The following is a 27,218-nucleotide window of genomic DNA, read 5'->3' on the forward strand; positions in this document are numbered from 1 at the left end:
GCATCATCAGTGCACAGAGGTTCCAATTTCTCCACATCCTTGCCAACTCTTGCTACCTTCTGTTTTTTGTTTTTTTTTTTTTTTTGTTTTTTTTTTTTTTAAATTTTTTTTTTTAAATTTATTTATGATAGTCACACAGAGAGAGAGAGAGAGAGGCAGAGACACAGGCAGAGGGAGAAGCAGGCTCCATGCACCGGGAGCCCGACATGGGATTCGATCCCGGGTCTCCAGGATCACACCCCGGGCCAAAGGCAGGTACTAAACCACTGCGCCACCCAGGGATCCCCTGTTTTTTGTTTTTTAAAGAGTTCTTTCTTTATTTTTAAAAGGGGGGGTAGGAGGGCAAAGGAAGAGAGATAATCTCAAGCAGTCCCCACTGCACACAGAGCCTGACTGGGGGCTCAGCTTCATGACCCTGAGATCATGGTCTGAGTCCGAATCAAGAGTTGGATGCTTAACCGACTAAGCCACACAGGTGTACCCATTTTTGCTTGTTTTTTTTTTTTTTCAGACCAAAAAAAATCACCTTTATTTCAATAGTTCAAAGTGCAAATACAGCAAGTCAGTTCACAATGTTTCAAGATACAGTTTTAAGAATAATGAAAACTTGATATATAAAAATTAAATGGTAAATAGCAAAAATAAAGCTCAATTAAAAAAAAAATTCAAGTAACCCGAAAACCTTTAGACTAAAATATTCCATTTACGACAACTCGAAAATGCCTTATAGATAACCAGTAGCACACTGCCATCCAAAAGGGCTTCTCAAAGAAGGAGAATCACCCCAAACCAGTCAGCTCAGGATCAGATTGGAAGTTCTTGAGGCTGGCTATTCCTGATTTGGCAGCCTCACTCTCACTGTGGATCGATATGGTTCGACCCATGATACTTGGATGTTTAGGCAAATTCTAGAAAATGTTTAAAGTTCAATATGACGCCAAAACTCTGAAAAGAGACACTAAAATGGGGCAGCCCAGGTGGCTCAGTGGTTTAGTGCTGCCTTTGGCCCAGGGCGTGATCCTGGGGTCCTGGGATCGAGTCCCATGTTGGGCTCCCTGCATGGAGCCTGCTTCTCCCTCTGTCTGTGCCTCCCTCGCTCGCTCTCTCTGTCTCTCATGAATAAATAAATAATAAAATCTAAAAAAAAAAAAAAAAAAAAAAAAGAGAGAGACACTAAAATGGCCACTATATACTTACAAGATTTTAAAGACCAATCTTAGCTTCAGGCCTCTGGTGTTACCGGGGGAAAGACACAGACTGATACTTCTTCCATTACTTAAAACCTTTCTGTAAGGTTAGCAACATGGCCTTTACAACCTCCTCACGAAAATCATACTTCGTTATATATTTACTTATTTCTACACATACAGAACTTCTATGTAAAGTAGAAAAAGTTCCCACTAGGAAGATAATTAAAGGTTGTTAATGTTCTTTGTATCACTTAGCAGCTAAGACACATGTCTATTTCTGCTCCACAGAAGCAATGTTAGCTACTCGCTTTAATTCAGGAAAGGTGTGTGCTTTCAGGATAGTTGAGATGAGATATTTATTGCATCTTTTTCTCAATCTTCTTCATCTTTTCATTAAAGACAGTAAACTGAGAGTCTGTTCCGAAAATTCTATCCCACCATGTAAATGTGGAAGAATAGTTTCCGATGAAGTTCATGTGGTAGAAATCATGGTGCCAAGAACCAGCATTGAAAGGGATCATATTTAAAGGGCTCAAGGGAATGTCATAGCCACTATGGACATCAATAGTTTCTATCAAACGAATAGTCACCCATGCCCAAAGGAGAATGACATGATCACATAAAAGCATGATTCCAATGAAAAATCCAGTTCCAAGAATCAGAGGATGTGCATATTCAGCTTCCATTCTAAATGGAGCCTGAAACTCATGGATGAACTTTATGAATATATTTATATATTCTTTGTGATGTAAGAGCCTATGCAGGAAACAGTGCCAGGTATCCTCAATCACCACACAGCCAAAGCATCTTGCCAAAAGCATATACCATCTTGGCATCCTACCCAATCATAAGGTATATTAAAATATCTGTAAAATAATAAGTTCCACAGATCAAAGAAAGCTGGATACAAAAGTGATTAAAGAGAAGTACTTTAAAACAATTCCATTGGTTTTCCCATGTTTCTGGTTTATCCTTTTGAATTTTGTGCTTTTTTTCCTGAAAGGTATAAATTGAAACAAAAATCCAGGTAAACAGAACAAGAAATAAAGAACTTCATGAGCTATAAAGGATCCCCATGTTGCAACCTGGAACTTTGTATAATTATTCAACATATAGTTCCAAGCATTTTTAAATGTTTCTTGTAGAGGGTTCTCAGGTAAAAGTGCATCTACATACTTCATAGCCAAGGATGCTGAACTAAAGATGCTGATACTTTCATTTGTTGCCATTTTTCAAATCTTTGCAGAAAGCCTTAGAATTCTGGCCAAGGGGCAGGAATGTTACTTTTTTTTTTTTTTTACATTTTTGTTTTTTAATAGCCATTCTAGCATGTGTGAAGTGGTATACAGTAAAAGTTGTTTTGCTTTGAAAAAGCAAAGCTTTGAAAGTTGTTTATACTTATTCTATATTCAACTCTCTCTATGTGTCCCCACCTTTCCACAAATAGGCCTCTTTTTTTGGGGGGGTAAGATTTTATTTATTCATGAGAGACAGAGAGAGAGAGAGAGAGGCAGAGACACAGGCAGAGAGAGAAGCAGGCTCCATGCAGCGAGTCTGATGTGGGATTCGATCCCGGGTCTCCAGGATCAGGCCCTGGGCTGAAGGCAGCACTAAATCGCTGAGCCACCTGGGCTGCCCAAATAGGCCTATTTTAAGGTCACCAAAATCCTTGATCATGCTGAATCCAATGGTCACTATTCAGTCTTCAACTCACACAACCCCAATGCAGCACTTGACATAACTGAACATTCTTAAAACATTTTCTTCATTTAGTTTTCTGAATAACGCTTTCTCTTGGTTCTCCTCCCTCACTGGATATTCCTTCTCCAACTCTTTTGCTTGTTTCTCATCAACTTCTCCCTCTCACACCCCTCTTCTTCTCTCTACCAATATTCCCCATGTAATCTTACCCAAGTAAAAGGTTTTAAAAGCCATTTAGACCTTGACAACTCACAAATATCTAGCTCTGACTTCCCACCTGACCTCCAGACTTGTATATCTAACTTCCTACATAACATATCTAATAGGCACCTCAAGCTCAGCTTATCCAACATGTCGGATTTTCCCACCAAACCTGTTCTTCCTTAGTTTTTACTTCAATAAATAGCAATTCCATTCTTCCAACTGCTTGGGCCAAATGTTCTGGAGTTATCTTTGGATATCTTTATCTTCCTTCTCTCACATTCAATGTCCATTTCATAACAAACCCAGTCATCTCTGCCTTAAACTACATCCAGAATGCAACCTCATTGTCCCTCTTTCTAGTTACCATACTAGCTAACCTACAATCATCCCTTGCCTAGATTATTATTATAGATAGGCTCTTACCAAATCTTCTGCTTTTTCTCTAATCCTTAAAATTGAATTTCAACATGTAAGCCTGATCATTTATTCAAGTCAAGTGACCCCTCTCCACTAAGATTTTGCAATGGCTTCCCATCTCACTCAGCGTAAAAGCCTGTATAACAATGGCATCTAAGGTGTTTCATGATCAGACCCTCTCCCTTTCCTCTTATTCTTGTGATCTTATCTCCTACTACTACTCTCTTCCAATTCATTCTGCTTCAGTTACACTGGCCCATTGCTGTCCTCCAACAGACAGGTATGATGCTTCTCACATTTATGTACCATACACCCTCACATCCACCTTCCACTCAAATATTACTGTAGAAATGGTGCCATTCTGAACACCCTATACAAAACAGCATCACTCTCCTCCCCTTGAATCTGTTTTATTTTCTCCAAGGCACATATCACTATTTGGTATTCTATATATTAACTTGTTTACTTGGCTTTTTTTGTTTCCTTTTGCTTCAATGACAGCTCCATGAAGCAGAGACTTTGTTTTGTTCACTACTGTTTCTCTAGCACATATTTGCTCAGCAAATATTAGAATAAAGAAAAAAAGATTGATTTAGGTACAGGTAGCAACTTTAGTGGGTTCAAGCTTTGCCCAGATGTGATCCTTCTTCAAGATGGGAGCCATGAGTTAAATATAGAATATTTATATCCCAAGCACATATTTCACTGAGCAACATCAAAGGTATCTTCAAGCCTCTAGATAGTTGATTAATAAATCTAGGAGGATAATCAAGCATATATTGTGTGGACACTCTGTTACATAGAATACAGAGAGAAGTCTCGGTCCTTCCCTTTTCAGGACCTTAAAATCTATAATCTGGCTACCATCTTTATTCATTCATTCCACAAATATCTATTGCATAAAAAAAAAACTAATTTCACTACACCATCAGAGGCATGAACAAAAATACTTTAAGTGAACTGTCCTTTGAAATGTTCTCTAAACTAGTTGCTCAAAGATTTCTAAGACAGCTACCCAAGTCATAACAATTTTTTTTTTTTTTTTTTTTTTTTTTTTTTTTTTTTTTAGTCATAACAATTTCAAAGTGTTTTCTTTCACCAAGTCAATGTAGTAAAACATGTTGGCACCGGATGGAATTTCACCTAAATAAAGTTTTTCTAAAATGGTAAACAGCACTACAGAGCCACTTGCATCTATCTTCTAAATAATAATTCCATTCACATAGTTTGAAATAATACTAGTTTCCCAACTAAGTATTTAATGTAAAATAAAAGGGATGTTTTTTAAGATCAAAAGGTATTTTAATTGGCATAAGAATTCTAAACATAGATCTTAAATATTGATCTTCAAGTAATGTTTATCTTTTCACAGATATTTAAAATATATAAGACTCATTTTTGAAAACTTTAAATATATTACAATAATAACTCCTTAAATTTCTATATATCTCTATGGATTTCAAAGCTGCTTTCATAAACATCATTATACCAACTCTAATACTAACCCTATGAGCCAGCTATTGTGTTATCTTCATTTTAAAGTTATTTTCTTTGCAACATTCTATAAATATGCATTCATAATTGCCAGATTTGTCTATTGCTCAAATAAAATGATAAAAACTGTACATATTACAATAATATTAATACCTGCCATTTATTAATTGCCTCTGTTTTATCATATATAAAATAAGGTCAATAATTTTACCTCCTTCAGAAGGTTAAGAAATTTAATGTACACTTAAAAAATATTTATATGTCTGGTTTATTTTTCAGACAGAAACTTTAATAATGGACTATCCATTTTAAAACCAGACTTAATAATCTTAACAAGGGATAAGCAACAATAAAGGTCTTAACACCTGGCCCAATCTTAAAGTAGCCCCCTCTCTCTAAGCACTGCAGATGTGAAGAAATGATTCGTTCATTTAAGAAATATTCATCAGGCATGGTTCTAGGCACTGGAGAGACATGGTAAAGAGGGCATAACCCTGCCCCCATGGACCTTAGATTACAGTTGGGGAAAGACAAGAAGGAAAACATGAAGGGAGAAGAGGGAGAAGGGAAGGATATAACAAGCATGGGTAGTGTTAACTAGGATGATGAAAATAAAACAAGACACTATAATAGAGTGATGGGCAGGTGTATGATTGGCTTCTTTGGTTTGGGTAGTCAGGGATGGCCTTTGTGAGGAGGTGACATTTGCACTGAAACTAGAATAATGATGAGGAAGAGCCAAGCATAAAATAATATGGCAGAAAAGCATTTAAAGCAGAGTATACAGCAAATGCAAAGAACCAAAAGCAGGAATGAGTTATGCTGTTAAAAGAATAGATCAGCCATCATGGCTGGGGAACAAGTGACAAAGAGTGATATCTGAGGAGGTTGGAAGGCCTGCAGGAGAGGAAATGACAGAAGGACATGCCATTCATGGTTAAGAAGTGTGGATTTTATTCCTGCTGCAGTGGCAGCAGTAGGATAGTCAGTGGTAGAAACACGGTGTTTCCAAGTAGAATAAACAGAAGCAATGCTTAAGACATACATCAAATGAAAAAGCTGGGCAGCCAACAAAGCCCTGGAGCTTGATAATAAACAGACCTACTTATTGCCCATATGACAACCCGAACTCACTTACTGAGTGCCAATTATAAGCCAAGCAACGTGAATACAAAATAACCAAGTTGTGCTGAATCACTTTTCAAACAGAAAGAGTTGGAAATGAAAAACAATAGACTTCTGAAAAGAGCAGCAATTTGCAGTGGTCTTGAGAAAAGTTACAGCATGCTCAAAGCAAACAAACAAACTCTACCAGATTAGTATACACCAGAGTTTCTCAACTCTGGCCTTCTTGACATTTTGGACCAGATAATATCCTGTTGTGGGGGGCTGTCCTGTGCATTGTAGGATGTTTAGCAGCATCTCTGGTCTCTACCCACTAGATTAACAATAGCACCACATCCCTAGACATTACAACCAAAACTGCCTTCAGATATGGCTAAATGTCCCTCGTGAGGCAAAATTGCCCCTGCTCAAGAACTCACTGGTATAAGTGACAGCTTTTAACTTTATACAACCTTGAGATATATGTTCTAAGACAGGTTGGGGTATTTTAATTTCCAAATTAATAAACTATAGTAAGAAAAAAAAAAAAGAAAGAAACTGTAGTAAGTAGTGGGTAAAAACACTGTGAAATGGCTTGTTCCATTATTTCATTTATCTTTGATGGCTGACACTATCCCATGGTTGTCAAGTTACAGATCTCTCATAAGCCCACTCTATGTGCTCAAGTGTTGCTTTTGGGACTGGGGATAGATAAAGGAGCAAGTAGATTAAAAAAATCTTCCCTTGGGGCACCTGGGTGGCTCAGTCGGTTAAGTGACTGACTCTTGATTTTGGCTCTGGTCATGATCTCAGGGTGGTGACATCGAGTCCCCCAATGGGCTCCACGTCCCACATGGAGTCAGCCTGAGATTCTTCCCTTTCCCTCTCCTCCCTCTATGCCTTCTCTGCCCCTCGCACATGCTCTCTCTCCCTCTCTTATTTTAAAAGATAAATAAAATCATAAAAATAAAAATCTTTCCCTTATAGACTTGATACTCCCATGAAGAAAGGGAGGGCAAACAAAGAAATAAGAACGACATTTAGAATGTCAGAAAGTGACAAATACAAGAGGAAAGTTAGGAAGACAGATAGATAATGCCAAGGTGAGGATAGGGTAGAAATTTGAAATAGGATTATCAAGAAAATCTCAACAAAAAGGTGCTATTTAAGTAAAAACTTAAGAGGAATAGAAAGTAAACAATGAAGAAAGCAAAGGGAACAGCTACTACAAACTCCCTAAAGTAAGAGTGGGGGCTGGGTGTGTTGTGGAATAACCAAAAACAAAAAAACAAAAACAAACAAACAAACAAAAAAACAGGGTAGCTAGTCAGATATGACCAATTATGCTTTAATTAATCACTGATTTGGCTAAAATAAAGTTCTCTGATTGGCATCATGGTCAGTTTTGAAATGGAAAATTCCTTGTTATGGTTTCTTGAAAGTTGGGGAATAGGGTAGGGAAGCACTGGTCCTGAACACCTTATAACTCTTTGAAAATGTAAAGTAGGGACGCCCAGGTGGCTCAGGGGTTGGGCACCTGCCTTCAGCTCAGGTCATGATCCTGGGATCCAGGATCGAGTCCTGTTTTGGGCTCCCTCTGAGGAGCCTGCTTTTCCCTCTGCCTATGTCTCTGCCTCTCTCTCTCTCTCTTCTGTGTCTCTCATGAATAAATAAATAAATCTTAAAAAAAAAAAAAGAAAATGTAAAGTAACCCAGCAATTGAAGAATAATTCCAAATATTTACTTATAATTAGCTCCTGAGGTGTATCTCAAATGGAGGAAATGGTCTTCATGTTCTCTCTTTTTCCATGTTTTCCTTTTTGGTTTCACTAAAATGAAAGGAAATTTTCTAATTAAGAAAACAGAAAAAAAATTTAAAAAAAAAACAGAGAAAAATGCTGGCCCAAACTGAATTATTTTTAGAAGAGTAAACTACAATTTGATGAGACTGAGCTATATTATTACCTGATCAAAGAAATAGGTTGGCCCAATGTCCAAAGATTTAGCTTCAGTAAAGGCTTCCATTCTGCCATGAGACCTAAAAAGGAGAAATTAGTATTCTGAAGACAAGTTATCATGTTTGTAGCTGATATCCCAAAGCACTTCATAGTTTTAAAGTTTAGATGTTTTATTTTCAATGAAATATAAAAAATTGTGGGATGGGGGAATGGAACTGTTTCTTTGCTTGTATTTTCACTTCATGGGCTATCAACTCGGTATAGATACAATCAGAAGGATTGCATGCTGTGGGCAAACAAAGCAATAGCATGTCACTGCCAAGTTTCTCAACCTTGGCACTAATGACATTTTGGGTCAGATAATTCTTTGTGGTAAGAAGCTATCTTGTGCATTGTAGGATGTTTAGCAACATCTCTGACCTCTACCTACCAAACATCAGGAGCATAACCTCTTTCCCAGTTATGACAAGTGTCTCCTGACATTGTCAAATATCTCTTGGGGATTAAAAGTGCCCCTAGTTGAGAATTATTATGCCAATGCAATGTCTTGGGTTTGATGTGGGAGGAACTGATGAAGATAAGTGACACTGCTGATGACAGGGCCATTTATAGCAATGGCACTCAAAATGTGGTCCTTGGATGAGAGGCCTCAGCATCACCTGGGACCTTGTTAGAAATGCAAATTCTCATTCAGACTTAATGTATACTGTGTCAGAATCTCTGGAGGTGGCATCCAAGGAACCTGTGGTTGAACAAGCCCTTCAGGTGATTCTGAAAAGTGCCCAAATTTGCGCAGCACTGACCAAGAGGACACATTTTACCATGCAGGTTGTGAAAACTACCCTCGTGACTGGAGGAGGAGAAAGCCTAGGACTGGCTAACTCAAAGCTAATGAGCCTACCGGATTTACAATGGAAAGATGGACCACACAGTGGAGAACGGGTAGCAGCCACAGCATCAATGGAATGGGAAATGTGAGGGACTGAGGATTGTTAGCTGTTACTATTATTAGTGGAGAAAATTTTCAGAGGCCCAGGTTGGACTAGCTCTTCCTTAAAAAGAAGTAGGAGAATCTCCTTAAAATATTTGAGGGACAGCAAAACTCCTATTTACCTAAACATCTCCATTTCACTGTCCTGCCATAGTAAAGATTCCACTTTAAGTAAATCCAGTATCTCAAAAATCCTTGGTTAAAATGTAAAAATACAAGCATTTACATTGTAACATGTGACACACAGTAATGAAAACCTCATGTCCTACAATATTGTGCACTAAAAATAATAGGGTTTATGGAAAAAATAGGGTTAGGGCACAACATTTAAAATCTATACTACTTTGGAACCAAAGCACAAAAAAACACGTGCCAATAATTGGCACCTGAGGTGAAACGTAAATAGCCCAGGAAGGCACTTATAGCCAGAAATTACTTCAGGGGATATTAAACAACAACATAAAAATAAAAATGCAAACTTAGGGGTACTGAAATAATGTGGATAAAGTAGAGTTTCTTGCCAATAGGGTTGCTTTAAGGTGGGCACAGAAAGAAGTGAAGCCTGCCATAGTCTAAGAGCCATAAGTCTGAGAGAGTGCCTTTCTGGGGAGGGATCCTGAGAACTAGTACTCTTTTTTTTATGTTGTTATTGTTGTTGTTTTTAAGAGTTGAAAGAGTTCTTGCCTGTGCAGCAGCTGAGTTGAAGGCTTTTCTCCATCCTAATAAAGGTTATAGTTCTATTACCTCTACTGCTAGAAAAATCAACTATGAAAAGTTAAGGATGATAACTTCCATGCTATGCTGTATCATTCCCTTATTTAATTATTATCAGCTAATTTGCATTACAGAAACACAAATTGTGGCAAAACAGACTACAGTTGACCCTTGAACTATATGAGTTTGAGCTACATGGGTCTACTTATATGCACATTTTTTACAGTACTGTAAATGTATTTTCTCTTTCTTGTGATTTTTCTTAATAATATTTTCTTTTCTCCAGCTTACTTTATTATAAGAATACAGGATATTATACATATTATAAAAATACAGGATATTATACATATATACACATATTATAAAAATACAGGATATTATAATAAGTGTTAATTGATTGTTTATGTTATTGATAAAGCTCAGATAAACAGTAGGCTATTAGTTAAATTTTGAGGAGTCAAAGGTTATTTGTGGACTTTCAGCTGTGTAGGGTTGGTCAGAACACCAACCCCAGCATTGCTCAAGGGTAAACTGATATGTTTCCTTGAGAGGAGAAAAAACACCTTAAACAAGTAAATGTATACAGTGTTTCAAATCAGGTCATTATTATCTTGAAACATAGGGATTTCCTCCCTGAGGAAATCAGGGAGGTAGTATTGCAAGAAGAAGGAAATAAAAAGATGATCCTGAGAACATCAACAAACTGTAAACAGTTCTAGCCTAGATCCACAAGGAAAGGAAGGTTGGAAGTCTCAAAAATCAAGCATTAAGAGTACCCCAGACCCTTCAAAAAAGTAGAGGAGAAAAACCTTCCCAACTCCATATATGAGGCCTGCATTACCCTGACACAAAAACCAATGGCATTATAAAAAGCAAACCACAGATACAGACTCTTATGAATATAGGCTCAAAAATCCTCAATAAAAATACTAGCAAATCAAATCCAGCAGCATATAAAAAGGAATAGACACCATGCCCAAGTGGGATTTATCTCAGAATGAAAGGTAGCTTTAACATCCAAAACTCAATCAATGTAACAACCATATAAATAAAGGACAAAAAAATAAATAAATAACAAGAAACCACATGATCATATTTATAGACATACAAAAAGTATTTGGCTAAATCCAACACCTTTTTATGATAAAAATATTCAACAAACTAGAAATAGAAGGGAACTTCCTCAACCTCATAAAAGATATCTACAAAAAAAACCCCACAGTTAACATAATATTTAATTAATAATGAAAGACTGAAAGCTTTCCCCTAAAATCTGGAACAAGACAAAAAAAGGTATCCTCTCTTACCACTTCTATTCAATATTGTACTGGAAGTACATGCAATGACAGGCAAAAAAGAAGGGAGGACCATCCCATTTGCAAAGGAAAATTATTTGCACATGACATGATCTTATATATAGAAAATCCTAAGGAATCCACAAAAAAAAACTATTACAGATAATAGATTCATCAAGGCTGCAAGATTTAAGATCAATATAGAAAAATCAGTCATATTTCCATGTAATTGTAACAAAAAACCTGAAAGTAAAATTAGGAAAATCCCACTTACAATAGTATCAAAAATAATAAAATACTTAAGAATAAATTAAGGAAGTTCAAGACTTATACACTGATGAGACAGATGGGACACCTGGGTGGCTCAGTGGTTGAGCATCTGCCTTTGGCTCAAGGCATGATCCCAGATTCCCAGGATTGAGTCCCATGTCAGGCTCCTTGCATGGAGCCTGCTTCTCCCTCTGCCTGTGTCTCTGCTTCTCGGTGTCCCTCCCTCATGAATAAATAAATAAAATCTTAAAAAAAAAAAAATACTTGTATACTGAAAACTATAAAATATTGTTGGAAAAAACTGGAGACCTAACTAAATGAAAAGATATTCTGTATTGATGCATTGGAAGACTTAATACTGTTAAAATGGCAATATTTCCCAGATGATCGATAGATTCAGTGCAATCTCTGTCAAGGTTCCAATGATCCTTTTCACAGAAATGAATATGCTAATGTTTCTTTCTCTTTTTTTAAAAAAGATTTATTTATTCAAGAAAGAGGGAGAGAGAGAGACCACAAGCAGGGTGGAGGAAAGGGAGAAGTAGGCTCCTTGCTAAGCAGGGAGCCTGATGCGGGACTCAATCCCAGGACCTTGAGATGATAACCTGAGCTGAAGGCAGACACTCAACCAATTGAGCCACTCAGGTACCACCTATGCTAACATTTCTAAAATTCACATAGGAATTCAAGAATATAGAATGGTCAAAATAATCTTAAAAAAAGAACAAAGTTGGAGGACTCACATCTCCTAATTTCAAAACTTACAAAAGCTACAGTAATCAAAAGTGGTACTTGCATGAGTATAGATATATAGATCAATGAATTAGAATTGAGTCTAGAAATGAACCCTTATGGGATGCCTGGATGGCTCAGTGGTTGAGCTCTACCTTCAGCTTGGGTTGTGATCCCAGGGTCCTGGGATTAAGTACTGCATCAGGCTCCCCCCGGGGAGCCTGCTTCTCCCTTTGCCTATGTCTCTGTCTCTCTGTATTTCTCATGAATAAATAAATAAAACTAAAGCAAAAAATAGAAACGAACCCTTATATTTATGGTTAATTAATTTTTGACAAAGGTGCCACAACAATTCAATGAAAGAAAAAATAGTTTTTTCAATACATGGTAATGAGACGACTGGATATCTACATGCAAAAGAATGAAATCAGACCCCTATACCACACTGAATACAAAAAATCAATTCAAAACGGATCACAGAATGGGAAAAATATTCACAAATCATATATGTAATAAGGGTCTAGTATCCAGAATATATAAAGAACTCAAATTCAACAATAAAAAAGATAAAAGATGACTGACTCAATTTACAAATGGATAAAAGTTTTGGATAGACAGTTCCTCAAAGAATATATGCAAATTACCAATAACACACGAAAAGATGCTCAACATTATAAGTAATTAACTGCCAATCAAAAACAAAATGCAATACCACTTTACACCTATTAGGATGGCTATAATTAAGCAAAGACAATAATAAACGTTGGCAAGGATATGGAGAAATTAGAAATCTCATATACTGCAAGTAGGACTGTATAATGGCACAGGTTTTTTGTTTTTTTTTGTTTTGTTTTGTTTTGTTTTTTGCGCAGTTGTTTTTGAAAACAGTCTGGTAGTTCACCGAAATCTTAAACATAGAGTTATCCCATAAGACTCAGCAATTGTATCCCTAGATATATATCCAAGAGAAATGAAAATATGTACATCCATATCAAAATTTGTAATGTTCATAGTAGTATTATTTATAACAGCAAAAAAATAGAAAGAACCCAAAGGTCTATCAATTGATGTATGAAAAATATTCTATAATTAGATAGTGGTGATTATACAGCTGTAATATACTAAAAACCTCAAAATGGTGAATTTTATGATATTTAAATTTACCATTTTTTAAAAAAGGAGTACCCAAGAACCTCAGTCAGTTCCAGCTTCTACCCATAACCTAAGGTGTCAGATTCCAAAGATCAAAAATATCCAAATGCCTTTAAAAGTACCAACCTCTTGTCTCACTAGCTTCTGCAATTTTCAGACCAAAGAATTCTAGAGATCTGTTGGTTCTGACTCCAAAATAACCTTATACAAGAGTTCCATCCAGAACTTCAAGACCAGCTGATTCCATTCATGTCTTTTATCTCAGTCATCCTCAGTCACTGGGAATGTCAGCTTGGAATTTCTAGATTAAGAAAGCCAACTGAGCACCAAGTCCTCTATATTTTGGAATACCCATGAGACATTTAAGGAAAATGTGCAACATGGAAGTGAAAGATTATAATAAAGAATTCTACTGGGATCTCTGGGTGGCGCAGCGGTTTAGCGCCTGCCTTTGGCCTAGGGCGCGATCCTGGAGACCCGGGATCGAATCCCACGTCGGGCTCCCGGTGCATGGAGCCTGCTTCTCCCTCTGCCTATGTCTCTGCCTCTCTCTCTCTCTCTCTCTCTCTGTGTGTGTGTGACTATCATAAATAAATAAAAAATTTAAAAGAAAAAGAATTCTACTTTCAATCATGATGTAGTAACTAAAACTGACACAAGACTTTCCACCATAAACAATGATCAAACTGGACAAAATAAATAACTGTTTTTAGATATTGATCAATAGGAAACATATAACTGTTATTCCTAGCCAAAGAAAAACAAATGAATTAGTTTCATGATTACAATGGCTTTTTGCCTGGGGGTACTTTCCACTGGGAAAGGCCAAATAAAGCATGGTGGTCTATCTGAACTGAGGAGGTGGATGGAGATCAGATATCAGTGAGAAGGAAGCTACACAGAGAGGTCTGCACAGGAAATGACTCCACAAAACAAAGAACAACTATTAGAAACAGAACAACTATGGAGAAGCTATGGGCTGAACAATGATCAGAAGTTGGACAGGGGATGCCTGGGTAGCTCAGTGATTGAGCATCTGCCCTTGGGCTCAGGGCGTGATCCTGGGGTCCCAGGATGGAGTCCCGCATAAGGCTCCCTGCAGGGAGCCCGCTTTTCCCTCTGCCTATGTCTGCCCTTCACTCTGTGTCTCTCATGAATAAATAAAATCTTAAAAAAAAAAAAAAAAGTTAAACAATAATGTGAGATGTTGGTATTCCAACCAACAACAGTGGAAAGATCTAATTAACTACCTCAGAAATTTAGTAGGTATCCCAGAAAGGCCAGGTTTTATGAACAGGGTTAATCTAGCAATACAGTGACACTATTCAATAGAAATATAATGATGGAAGTGTTATTTAAAATTTCCTAGTAACCTCTTAGAAAAAAAAGTAAAAATAGACAATATTAATAAAATATTTTATTTTACCCAATATATCCAAAAGGTTATCATTTCAACATGTAACCAACATGGGAGATTATTTTTTTGCAACAGAGATTTTTTTTAAAGATTTTATTTTTTAAGTAATCTCTATACCCATGTGGGGCTTGAATGCACAACCTCAAGATCAAGAGTTACATTCTCTACCAATTGAGCCAGCCAGGCACCCCATGAACATGGAAGATTATTAATTAAAAAGAGATAGTTTACAGTCTCTTTTTCATAACTAAGTCTTTGAAATTCAGTGTTCATTTTACACTTAACACACACTTTGATTTGGACTAGTCACATTTCAATTATTTAATAGCCATACATGATTAGTGGATTTCATATTAAAGAGTGGTACCCTAGAGTAAGTGTACTATAGCTCTACGTAAAAAACAAACAAAAAAACCTTAAAAGAAACCTTGAAATCACATTGAGATGCAAGTAAATTTTTAAAAGATTTTATTTATTTATTCATGAGAGACACAGAGAGAGAGAGAGAGAGAGAGAGAGAGGGAGAGAGGCAGAGACATAGGCAGAAAGAGAAGCAGGCTCCATGCCGGAAGCCTGATGCGGGATTCCATCCCTGGTCTCCAGGATCACAGCCTGGGTTGAAGGTGGCTAAACCACTGAGCCACCTGGGCTACCCATAAGGTTTTTTTTTTAAGATTTTAGTTATTTATTTGAGAGACAGCTAGAGAGAGAGCCACCCAGGCACTCTGAGATGTAAGTAAGTTAACCATTTTAACAATATTCAATTCTCTATTATGAAAGAGAACAAAGGTCACTCAAAGTAGTATCTGTAGTATCCAGCATAACACATTATTAGACATGAGAATTAGTAAATGTGACTCTTAACCAGGAGAAAAAGTTGTAACCTCAGAAATGAGAGAGATGAGGGGCACCTAGGTGGCTCAGTCAGTTAAACATTTGGCTTTGCCTCAGGTCATGAGCCCAAGGTCCTAGGATGGAGCCCCACATTGGGCTCCCTGTTCAGTGGGGAGCCTGCTTCTTCCTCTCCCTCTGCAGTTCCCCCTGATTGTGTGTGCTTGCTCTATCAAATAAATAAATAAAATCTTTTAAATAATGAGAGAGAGAATGAAAATAGGGGATAAGAACTTTAAAGCAGCTATTATAAAAAAATAATAAAAAATAAAGCAGCTATTATGTTTAAAAATTTAAAGGAAAATATAAATGTAATAAGACAAAAAATCCTTTTTTATTTTTTTATTTATTTATTTTTTAATTTTTATTTATTTATGATAGTCACACAGAGAGAAAGAGAGAGAGGCAGAGACACAGGCAGAGGGAGAAGCAGGCTCCATGCACCGGGAGCCCGATGTGGGATTCGATCCCGGGTCTCCAGGATCGCGCCCTGGGCCAAAGGCAGGCGCCAAACCGCTGCGCCACCCAGGGATCCCAAAATCCTTTTTTTAAAGATTTTATTTATTTATTCATGAGATACACAGAGAGAGAGAGAGAGGCAGAGACACAGGCAGAGGGAGAAGCAGGCTCCATGCAAGGAGCCCCATGTGGGACTCAAACCCGGGAATCCGGGATCATGCCCTGAGCCAAAGGCAGGTGCTAAACTGCTGAGCCACCCAGGAATCCCAGAAATAGAAAATCTTAATAAAGAAATGGACACTATAAAAAAAGCAAAATGGAAATTCTAGAACTGAAAAATATAGCATCTGAAATGAAAAATTAACTGGATAGATTTGACAGGAATTAGACGCTATAAAATAAATGATAAGTGACCTTGAGAGCAAAGCAGTTGAAGCCATCCAAACTGAAGCAAAAGAGAAAAAGATAAAAACAAAAAACAAAACCAAAGTCAAACAAACTTCAGTAATTGTAAGACAATATCAAGTTGTCTGATTCAGTGTCTGGTGAGGTCCAGCTGCCTGGTTCATAGATGCCTGTGTCCTCATATGTGTAAAGGGTAAAGGGTCTCTTTGAAGCCTGTTTTATAAGAACACTAATCCTAATCATAAGGGTTCTCTTCTGATGATCTAATCACCTCTCAGAAGCTCCATCTCCAAGTACCATTACATTGGGCCTATTTTTCAACATATGAATTTTGGAGAGACACATTCAATCTATGGCATCATATAAACAAATATCTGTGGGGTCCTCCATAATTTTTCAAGTGTGAAAGTTTCCTGAGGAGACCAAAAGCACCTAATCTTTCTCCATATTACAACCACATTCATAATACATTACTAGTTCAACTCTGCACCACATTCACAGTATACTACCAGTTCAACTCAGCCTACCCTGATCTTTAACACCAAAATAACCCTCATCTTTTTTTTTTTTTTTTTTTAAGTAGGCTCCATGAGGGGCTTGAATTCACGACCCCGAGATCAAGACCTGAGTTGAGATCAAGAATAGGATGCTTAACCAACTAAGCCAACCAGGAAAGATGGGAAGAGGGAACTTATGAATGGTACTGTTGTTTGTCCTCCAGTATTTCATGTAGTTCTTATCTTTCTTTTATAAACTCTTAATATTGATTCCTATGTGTATTTGACTAATAAACACTTGAAACTTCCATGTTGGTACTGATACTCCTGACATCTTGGCCATAGGAATATTGCTTGCAACCATATAAACCTTTCCCAAAGTCCAGCCTAAATACATGCATGCTACACAGAGATTATGGGGAAGATAAAGAAGTTGTATTATTAAGCATCTATCGTCCAGTTACAAAAAGAACAAAGTGTAAAATAAAAAGTAACTTAGGATATTGTTGGACAGAACTAAAATAGGGAAAGGATTATAGAAAAACATGTGGCAAAAGAGTCAATTTAGGGGTGCATGGGTAGCCCAGTTCATTAAGCATCTGACTCTTGATTTTGGCTCAGGTTGTACTCTCAGGGTTGTGAGATGGAGCCCCACACTGGGCTCTCTGCACTGGAGTCTACTTAAGATTCTCTCTTTCCCTCTCCTGCCACTCCCCCTGCCTCTGTCTCCTTCTTAAGAAAAAAACAAACAAAACAAAACAAAACAAACAGCCACACTTAGTTTTAAGAAAGGTCCTGTTCAAGAGAACAAAAGAGGGGAGTACTGCAAGGGTCACTGATAAAATAGGTTTGGGATAAGGGATCCTTTGCTTCTTGAGCTGGTGTTCAAGACAATGCATCCCAACCTCTTGTGAGGATCCCTTTTTGGTGCTAACAAAATGGCTCTCACTAAAGTTACCAGTAGCCTCCTGAAGGCTAAAATCAATGGCCTAGTTTGAGGCTTTATACTACTCAATCTTTCTTCAGCAGCTAATAGAGCTGACCAAACTTTTGTTCTGTAAAACTTTCATCTCTCAGGCAGCCCGGGTGGCTCAGTGGTTTAGCACGGCCTTCAGCCCAGGGCCTGATCCTGGAGACCCAGGATTGAGTCCCATATCGGGCTCCCTATATGGAGCCTGCTTGTCCCCTCTGCCTGTGTCCCTGCCTCTCTCTCTCTCTCTAACGAATAAATTAATAAAATCTTAAAAAAAAAACAAAAAAAAACTTTTCTCTCTCCATACTTCCATCTGATTATTCTCTAAAGCATTTTCTCTTTCTTGTCCTACTATCCTTTGAAGTTTTCTTAATGGAATTTCCTACTCCCGCTCCCGTTGTAAACAAAACCCCCAAACATTAGTGTCCTTTTCTCTCCTCCCTGAACTACTGCATTCACAGCCTTCTACCATACCCAAGCCCTAATAACTCACATGTCTATATCTCTGGATCCATATTTCTGACTACTAGATATCTTTGCCTGGATGTCCTGCAGGCATCTCAAACTTAAAATGCCCAAAGCTTATCTTCCTCTCCAACTCCTACAAAGTCTACTCCTCCTCCTTTATTCTCTATCTCGGGGAGTGGTACCATTAACCACCCAGGAACCCAAGCCAGAAACCTGGGTGTCATCCTCAACTCCTACCTCTCCACATTTAATGGACCATCAAGTTCTCTTAATTCTGTTAAAAATGTTTCTGCAATTCAACCTCTCTCTGTAGCCTCCCAACAGCCTTAGTTTGCTAGAAAAAATATTCTAGTCTATGCTGGTATTGAATTATATTTTTTTACTTAGATTCTTAGTTCTCTTAAATTCTTAGGTTTTCAACATTTGTCATTCCTTTGTCCTATTCAACTTCCTCTTGTAGAGAAAACCAAATGAAGAAAAATGATGAAAACAAGGAGTGTCATGGGCTATTATTTTAAGTATTTACTTAGTTACCTCAAACTCTGGAGTATCCTGGAAAAACAGTCATCCAGTAAATATCCATTGCCATACTGTTAAGATACGTATTGTTTTTATACTACTACCTTAAAGTTTTATCTTCTTGCTTCTTTTCAGGAAAGAAGGGATGAGCCTGGGTGGCTCAGCGGGTCAAGTATCTGCCTTCAGCTCAGGTCATGATCACAGGATCCTGGGATTGAGCCCCATATTGGGCTGGGGGGCCTACTTCTGCCTCTCCCTCTGCCATTTCCTTTGCTTGTGTTCTCTAACTCTCTCTCTGTCAAATAAATAAATAAAAATCTATAAAAAAGAAAGAAAAAAAAAGGAAAAAAAAAAAAGAAGAGAAAAAAAATAAAAAAGAAAAAAGAAAGAAAAGGTAAGTAGAATACAATCCCTTGGGCAGCCCCGGTGGCTCAGCGGTTTAGCGCCGCTTTCAGTCCAGGGCCTGTTTCTGGAGACCTGGGATCAACTCCCACGTTGGGCTCCCTGCATGGACCCTGCTTCTCCCTCTGCCTGTGTCTCTGCCTCTCTCTCTGTGTCTCTCATGAATAAATAAAATCTTAAAAAAAAAAAAATACAATCCCTTTCAACAAAGAAGTTGTATTTTATCATTGCATTTTAGTATTTTATTTTTTTCTGAACAAATTTTATCTTGACACTGATAATTCTATAGATCCACTTATGCCTCCAGCACTCCTTTGTGAAAATTCATTTATCGATCCTACTGTTCTGTTTCTGTCCTCCAGGACCCTGTGTTTCCTGTACTGGGTCCGAGGTAGTAGTCATAGTCCAAGTGTTCCTAGAATTTAGGGAGGAACTGGGAAGATTTAAAACAAACTTTAAAGGCATTTTTGATGTGGCAGATCTTACTTATAAGGATGTTGAAAAGCTTCTGACAGTAAGTTTGCACCTCAAAAGGGTGAAAGCTCTGATTTCTCCTGAACTTAGTCAGCCACATTCTTGCCTCTAGTCTGAGGATCTTTTGGACTCTTAAATTTCTCAGCTTTGTGATACACTAGTTTGGAATAGAAAATAATAAATGGCTTAAGGAAAGTACTAGCACCTAGTTTTATTCATGTTTATTTACATGTCTACCTCATTGAATGCTACTTTCTTGAGGGTATAGATTTGTGGCATTCACTTTTTTCTTTAAAGATTTTATTTACCTATTCATGAAAGACACAGAGGGAGAGAGGCAGAGACACAGGCAGAGGGAGAAGCAGGCTCCATGCAGGGAGCCCGATGTGGGACTCGATCCCAGGACCCCGGGATCAGGACCTGGGCTGAAGGTGGCGCTAAACCGCTGAGCCACCCAGGAATCCCGGCATTCACTTTTTTAAATCTTCCATTATGAAAAATTACTTCTAGTGTACAATCAATAAATATTTACTGACTTGAAATTTCAATTGGGAAGGCAGAGTACAGGATTATTAAACTTTTGGTGCCTGATGGCCTGGGTTTAGATGCTAACTCTCCCGTTCACTTGCTGTATGATCTGATGCAAGTTCACAAAACTAATTCCCTCGAACTCAAAAGCGGATGAAACGGCATAATAAAGGGCTTGGAGCTCTTAAAGTGCTGTTTATACAATGATTATTTCCTGAGCTCAGAGTATGCTCTGGGGTGCTGGCGATAAGAGTACAAAACACGCAGGGTTCCCTTCTTTACGGAGCTCGAGGTAGTTGGGAAGATAGAAAACAATTTATCAAACAAATAGATTATGACAAACTGCCACGGAAAAAGGTTAAGAATTCAACAAGGGGTTGTAAAAGCAGAGCCTGATTTAGATTGTGGAGTGAGGGGTCTCGGAGGGAGTGGCATTTAAGCGGAAATCTGGAAGGATGCGGAGATGCCCTACGTCCTCACCTCTTTCTCCTTCCTCAACTCTCTGGAGTCCGGCGTCCATCTCTACCTGAGTAGCTTCGCTAAAGCCAACAACGGACGTTTTTCAGTCATCCGACTCGACCCCCGCCCCCCGCCCCCCGCAGCTCTCTGCAGTTAATCCGCTCCCCTCGCCTTCTCTAACGATAAACCCGTCCATCTCTTCCTGCCTCTTCGAGGCTCCTTTGCAGGTTCATCTCCTTAAGGGCCCGGTCAGCCTCGCCGCGAGCTCTAAGGAAAAAACAAACGCAATCCTTTTGAGTCATAAAAAAGGAGTGTGTACAAGCGAACACATTTGGGAGCCCTCTCCTCGCTTCCGGGACGCTTCCCGATACCACGAACAGAACTTTTTGGTTTCAGCAGAGACGCCCCCCTCTCTCCACGGGGCTGGGCCTGTCCACAGGGCAAGAACAGTCTCTCAACTTGCCCCAACGCGGGGCACATTTGCCCAGGGAACGCCCAACGCGCGGGCCGAAAGAGGAGCTCGGGGCAGCATCCACCGCACAGCGCTGCGCTCCACCCGAGAGGACCCCAGCGCCCTTTCGCGCGCGATCCGCGCGCTAGAGTCCTCCGACATCCCAGCATTCCCTGCGCCCCTCCCATCGAGAGCGGCTTCCGGTGTCGCTGGTGTAGGTGGGTGAAGAAGGAGCGGGCCCTCGTCGCTCGGTCTCACTCGCGCGCGCGCTCTCTCGGGCAACATGGCGGGCGTGGAGGAGGCAGCGTCCTCCGGGAGCCACCTGAATGGCGACCTGGATCCGGACGACAGAGAAGAGGGAGCTGCCTCTACGGCTGAGGAAGCAGCCAAGAAAAAAAGACGGAAGAAGAAGAAGAGTAAAGGGGCTGCCACAGGTAAAGGGGGTTGTATGTGTTCCCGGTCCCCGTCAGGGATGGCCGAACGGCTCGGCCCAGGCCCTGCTGGAGTGACAGAAACCGGGGCCTCGGCACACCGCCCTGGACTGAATCCCAGGACAGGGTGTGTGTCAGAACGGGCTACGGATCCCCAGGGTCGGGGAGAGGCGGCTTCTCTTCCTGTGGGACGGGGGAGCTGTTGAGGGTGGGGTGGGGTGAGAAGGGTGCCTCAGCCCTGTCGTGAGGTAGTCGCGGGGCCGCCGGGCCTCAGCCCTGGGAAGTGCTAGAACTCAGGCCGCCTCACAGGTCGTGCAACCGACTCGAAGCCGCGCACAGGACTCAGCCCCGCCACCCTCCCCGCCGTTCGCCCTCCTCAAAAACCTGGTTCTGACCCACACTGTCGCCTCTTGGCTGGAGGAACCTGGAGCGTATTTCCAAGGACGGGGATGGAGTGGGCGAGTCTTAGTGCCTTGACCGCACTCCCCTTCCCCCTTCCCGGTTTACAGAGGGATTTTTGTTGCCGGCTGCACTTTTGAGATGTGTGTCTATGTGTGTATGCCCACGCGGTCACGTCACTGAGTAGTAATGCAGAATGTGTGGTCGTGCTTCCAATCTTCACCTGCCTAAACCCATGGCATCGTCAAGCTTCAGGGTTTTTAGGCCTGAATTATGATGCCATTTGCAGGCAGTTCGGATAGAATATTCTGTAGATGGGAATGGAACTTCTCTAAATCCACTGGTAAGGCAAGGAAAACAGCTGAAAGTTTATACTTGGATTACATTATGAGTTAGGACCTTAAATATTTTGAGAAGTCAGTGTTGTTCGTGGTCCTTCATTTTAGGAAAAACAGTGTTTGTACCTGTTTTTAAAATCAGCCACACAGAGATTGAGAGACAAATGGAGAGAGGCCGTAAGTGATGAAGATGAAGTTGAGAGGGGTTGGAAGTCTCTATCTTTCTGAAATTGTGATTAAGTGGGAATTGGAAAGGGAAAGTTGTGGGTGCTGGACTCTTGCAGAGACCGTTTAATCCCAGGACATAGTCTGGTGGCTGTTCTTGGCTTTCCGTGAAATCCAGGCACTTCCGTTTGTCCATTCAGGTCCCGTGATATATTATTAAACAGTTGTAGCTCTCAATATGAATCCTCTACAGTAGCCAGAATATCACTTCAGTATATGCTAACTGGTAATACTATCTCTTTCTACACACACCTACTGCTACTACAGCTATATTGTATTCACTTTGGGGGTGGGGGGGGAGGCAATGGGGGGGTTGGGTTGGTCTTGTGCTTAGCTGTTCAGTAATTTTGTTTTTTAGTAATGGAAATATCTTTTCTTATTTATTTGATTTTACCCAGCCTAGCTTGACAACATATTTTTCGTGAAGACTTGAAGTTTCCAGTGTCCATAGAAATCCTCCTCTTCCTAAGAACTTCCTAAGAACTTACCTATTTTAAGTATCTATTTCGTTAGTAAACCATTTGTTATAGTAGTCTAATTGTTAAATACTTTAAAAAGTTAAACAACTTATGGATAGGGACAAACTCACAGTTTTGTTTATCCTTTGGTTGCTAGCACAGAGACAGTGTAATGGATATTTTGTTGAATGGACAATGCTACTTACAAATGAAAGATTTTTCTTTGTCGTTACATAAATTCTATTATGTTCACAATAATGTTTCTGGTTTTGTTTCTCAAGTACTTATCAGGTAGGAAAGGACTTCTATGTTCTCCAGAATCCTTAAAACATATTCTAGTTGGAAAGTACCTTTATTAGATTTAATTTGTTATATTTGATCAGCAGGGCAACAAGAACCTGATAAAGAATCAGGAGCCTCAGTTGATGAGGTAGCAAGACAATTGGAAAGACAAGCATTGGAAGAGAAAGAGAGAGATGATGACGATGAAGGTAAATGGTAAATTTGATTTTTGTGGTTGGAAAAGCAAGAAGATACGACATTCTTTGAACAAAACTACTTAATTTGTGCATAAAGTTTGTGATTATCTGATGTTTTACTTAAACATTAAAGCCTCAATAGCACAGATAAAAAGGAAAAGGTATTTACTAGCAGTTTTTAAAAAGTTGGATAGGTTGAATGGCTGCTCAAATAACACATCTCAAGTTTTTAAAAATGTACTTGGTAAAATGCCAAATAGGAGGTATTAAGATGAAATTGAAGGATTGTTGGGGGGGTGCCTGGATGGCTTATTTGGCCAAGTGTCTGCCTTAGGCTCCAGTCATGATCCCAAAGTCCTGGGATCAAGCCGAATCTAGGGCTCCCTCCTCAGTGGGGAGCCTGCTTCTTTCTCTCTCTTCCTGCTTCTGCTCTCTCACTCTTGCTCTCCCTAAAATAAATAAATAAAATCTTAAAAAAAAAAAAAAAAAGAAATTAAAGAACTGTTTATTTAACTAACATTTATTGAACAATTAATACTTATTGTACTTGTGAAGACAATGGTAGTCATTATGTCATTTGCTGAGAGTGACACAGCTGATATGTGTAGAGTGGAACCAAAGTTTCAAATCCAGAACCTGATTTCAAGTTTGGTTCCTTTTACTCTGTATGAAAGCTCCCTTTCTTTATTCTCAAGGAGTATATTGGAGTGCTGCTAAACTCGATTATAAATTCCCTGACCCTAGCTTCTTGTGGTCTGTTGGTCCTGTAAGATTTCTTTAAAGATAGTAATTTTTAGAATTCTAGAAATTGATGCTATCAGACAGTGGAGGGAATATTTGCTAATTATTCTATAGCCTCTTTCGGTAGAAGGGGAGATGGGGCTTTGTCATTCTGAATTATCTACTATTACAGTTTACTGCTCTTCCTTAAGCACTGCCAGTTTGGGCTTGTACCTTCCAATCCTTAGCAAAAAAATACCTGTTATACTTTAACTGTCACTTTAGGATAATGCATAATCTCTCTACCTTCAAGGAGCTTATATAGTCAGAATTTGGTGGGAAAAGTGCTAAGGTTCAAGGGAATAGTTAGCTTTTCTTTAAGCAAACCTCTTGTCCATTTTATCTTGGTTTGTGCTTCAAATTATGAACATATTTTGAACTCTTAGCAAGAAAGGGACTTGTAAATTCAAGGTTATATAATAGATTACTGTAGGCCTACTGTGTAGAGTATTACAGTGTTAATCTTGAAATGCATTCCTTGTTCCATTGCTCCACTACAAAGCTGTATGAATCTCTTGCCATTGAAGAGAAAATTTTGCTTGTCAGATTGGAAATCGTCAATGTTTTATTTATTTTATTTTATTTTTTTTTTAAAGATTTTTTTAATTTTTATTTATTTATGATAGTCACAGAGAGAGAGAGAGAGGCAGAGACACAGGCAGAGGGAGAAGCAGGCTCCATGCACCGGGAGCCTGACGTGGGATTCGATCCCGGGTCTCCAGGATTGCGCCCTGGGCCAAAGGCAGGCGCTAAACCACTGCGCCACCCAGGGATCCCGGAAATCGTCAATGTTTTAAAGATGATTTTACGGGACTCCTGGGTGGCTCAGTGGTTGAGCATCCACCTCTGTTCAATGCATGATCCCGGGGTCCTGGGATTGAGTCCCGCATCAGGCTCCCCATAGAGAGCCTGGTTCTCTCTCTGCATGTCTCTGCCTCTCTCTGTCTCTCTCATGAATAAATAAATAAAATCTTAAAAAAAAAATAAAGATGACTTCAGGACTATTGGTTTTCTCCAAGTGAATTTTTCTAATTCACTTTAATAATCAGTGTGAATCAATACTGTTAATCTGTTGTGAGAGTTCTTTTTTTTTTTTAATATATTTTTTAAATTTTTATTTATTTATGATAGTCACAGAGAGAGAGAGAGAGAGGCAGAGACACAGGCAGAGGAAGAAGCAGGCTCCATGCACCAGGAGCCTGATGTGGGATTCGATCCCGGGTCTCCAGGACCGCGCCCTGGGCCAAAGGCAGGCGCCAAACCGCTGCGCCACCCAGGGATCCCTGTTGTGAGAGTTCTTTGAAAGGATGGAAAGGTAGTATTTCAGAATCTTTGTTCTGAAGGAAAACTGATGGTGGAGGTGGAGAGACAAAGCAAAGAGGGGAAAAGATATACCAGTATCTGCTATAAAGTTTTTTGAAATTTGGAGTTGGAAATCCGGGCTGAGTGCTGAAGGCAGGCTTCTTGGAAGGAATGGGACTTGAATAAAAGCAAACAGAAGAGACCACTTTGGGGCAGAACAATGCTGAGAATGTATTCAAAGTGTAGGGAATAATGCAGATTGACCATATGATTTGTTGAAGGAGCCTTGGAGCATTTTTAAAAGAATGTTTTAGGGGTGCCTGGCTGGCTCAGTTGGTAGAGCATGTGATTCTTGATCTTGAAGTCGTGAGTTCAAGCCCTACGTTGGGCATAGAGTTTACTTAAAAAATAAAATGATTAAAAAAGGGAGAAGAATGTTATAAAAAATTAATTTTGTCTTCATATATATGCAGGGTTGTTAGAAGGGGAGGAAACATCTAGGAAAAGGTTTGGAGATCATTTTGGAAGGCACTTAACAGCCCAGGCATATGGTAATGATGATTTAAATTGATGGGGTGGGGTGCCTGAGTGGTTCAGTCTGTTGATTTCAGCTAAGGTCATGATCTCAGAGTCCTGAGATTGAGCCCTGAGTCAGGCTCCATGCTCAGTGTGGAGTCTCTTTGTTTCTATCTACGCCCTCCCCCCACCCCATATGTGTGCATGCGCTGTCTCTCAAATATCTTTAAATGAGTGAGCATAAATGAGAATGGAAGGGAAGGGTTCAATGGAATAGTGATTGTGGAAGCAGAATTCAAAGGACTTAAATGACTTTCGGTAGGGGAAGAAGAAAAGAGAGGCATTAGACTCTAGAGGTTTTAGAGGTTTGAACTTGGGGGACAGAAAATTGGTGCTGGGGACGCCTGTGTGGCTCAGCGGTTGAGCGTCTGCCTTTGGCTCAGGGCATGATCCCGGTCGAGGGTCGAGTCCCATTTCAGGCTTCCTGTGAGGAGTCTGCTTCTCCCTCTGTCTAGGTCTCTGCTTCTCTCTCTGTCTCTCATGAATAAATAAATAAAATCTTTTTTTTTAAGATTTATTTATTTATTATTTATGATAGACATAGAGGCAGAGACACGGGGAGGGAGAAGCAGGCTCCATGCTGGGAGCCCGACGCGGGACTCGATCCCAGGACTCCAGGATCGCGCCCTGGGCCAAAGGCAGGCACCAAACCACTGAGCCACCCAGGGATCCCTCTCCACCCCCACCCCCCCCGTTTAAAAAAAAACATTTTATTTATTTATTTATTTATTTATTCATTCATTCATTCATTCATTCATTCATTCATGATAGACATAGGGGGAGAGAGAGGCAGAGACACAGACAGAGGGAGAAGCAGGCTCCATGCAGGGAGTCTGATGTGGGACTTGATCCCGGGGCCCCAGGATCACGCCCTGGGCCAAAGGCAGGCGCTAAACCGCTGAGCCACCCAGGGATCCCCAATAAAATCTTTAAAAAAAAAATTGGTGCTGTTTACTGAAATGGTAAAATAGGGAGGAAGAATGGGTTGATAGATTTGGGGAGGTGGGTGTAGGCAAAGAAGAAGGTATTGAGTTAAATTTAGATGGTTTTAATTTGAAATTGGAG

At 39.5% G+C, this 27,218-nt stretch overlaps 2 protein-coding genes across 5 annotated transcripts in view; one reads left to right on the forward strand and one right to left on the reverse strand.

Annotated features, from left to right (window-relative positions):
- Positions 1-1,080: 1,080 nt before the first annotated feature.
- LOC100685532 (methylsterol monooxygenase 1-like) lies at positions 1,081-21,882 on the reverse strand. Its single transcript, XM_038558693.1, has 5 exons — positions 20,736-21,882; positions 18,956-19,146; positions 8,076-8,148; positions 7,855-7,939; positions 1,081-2,186 (listed from the first exon to the last, which is right to left on the reverse strand). Exon 5 carries the CDS (start codon positions 2,024-2,026, stop codon positions 1,547-1,549), a length of 480 nt encoding a protein of 159 aa, XP_038414621.1. The 5' UTR covers positions 2,027-2,186; positions 7,855-7,939; positions 8,076-8,148; positions 18,956-19,146; positions 20,736-21,882; the 3' UTR covers positions 1,081-1,546.
- METAP2 (methionyl aminopeptidase 2) overlaps positions 21,360-27,218 on the forward strand; it is a 35,159-nt gene continuing 29,300 nt past the window's right edge. Inside the window, exons 1-2 of one of the 4 annotated variants that reach the window (XM_038558690.1) lie at positions 21,361-21,599; positions 23,403-23,507. In XM_038558690.1, the coding sequence (XP_038414618.1) occupies positions 21,449-21,599; positions 23,403-23,507 (256 nt within the window). In that variant the 5' untranslated portion in view covers positions 21,361-21,448. Of the gene's footprint in view, positions 21,600-22,364; positions 22,511-23,399; positions 23,508-27,218 lie in introns of those variants that run through there. The other 3 variants (XM_038558689.1, XM_038558692.1, XM_038558691.1) reach the window with 3 other exon arrangements.

This window comes from Canis lupus, chromosome 15 (genome assembly GCF_011100685.1).
Source record: "Canis lupus familiaris isolate Mischka breed German Shepherd chromosome 15, alternate assembly UU_Cfam_GSD_1.0, whole genome shotgun sequence".
NCBI lineage: Eukaryota > Metazoa > Chordata > Mammalia > Carnivora > Canidae > Canis > Canis lupus.

What these genes read in the sequence shown, in the direction of transcription:
- LOC100685532 (XM_038558693.1), bottom strand. Translation starts at nt 2,026, where the DNA reads ATGCCAAGATGGTATATGCTTTTGGCAAGATGCTTTGGCTGTGTGGTG.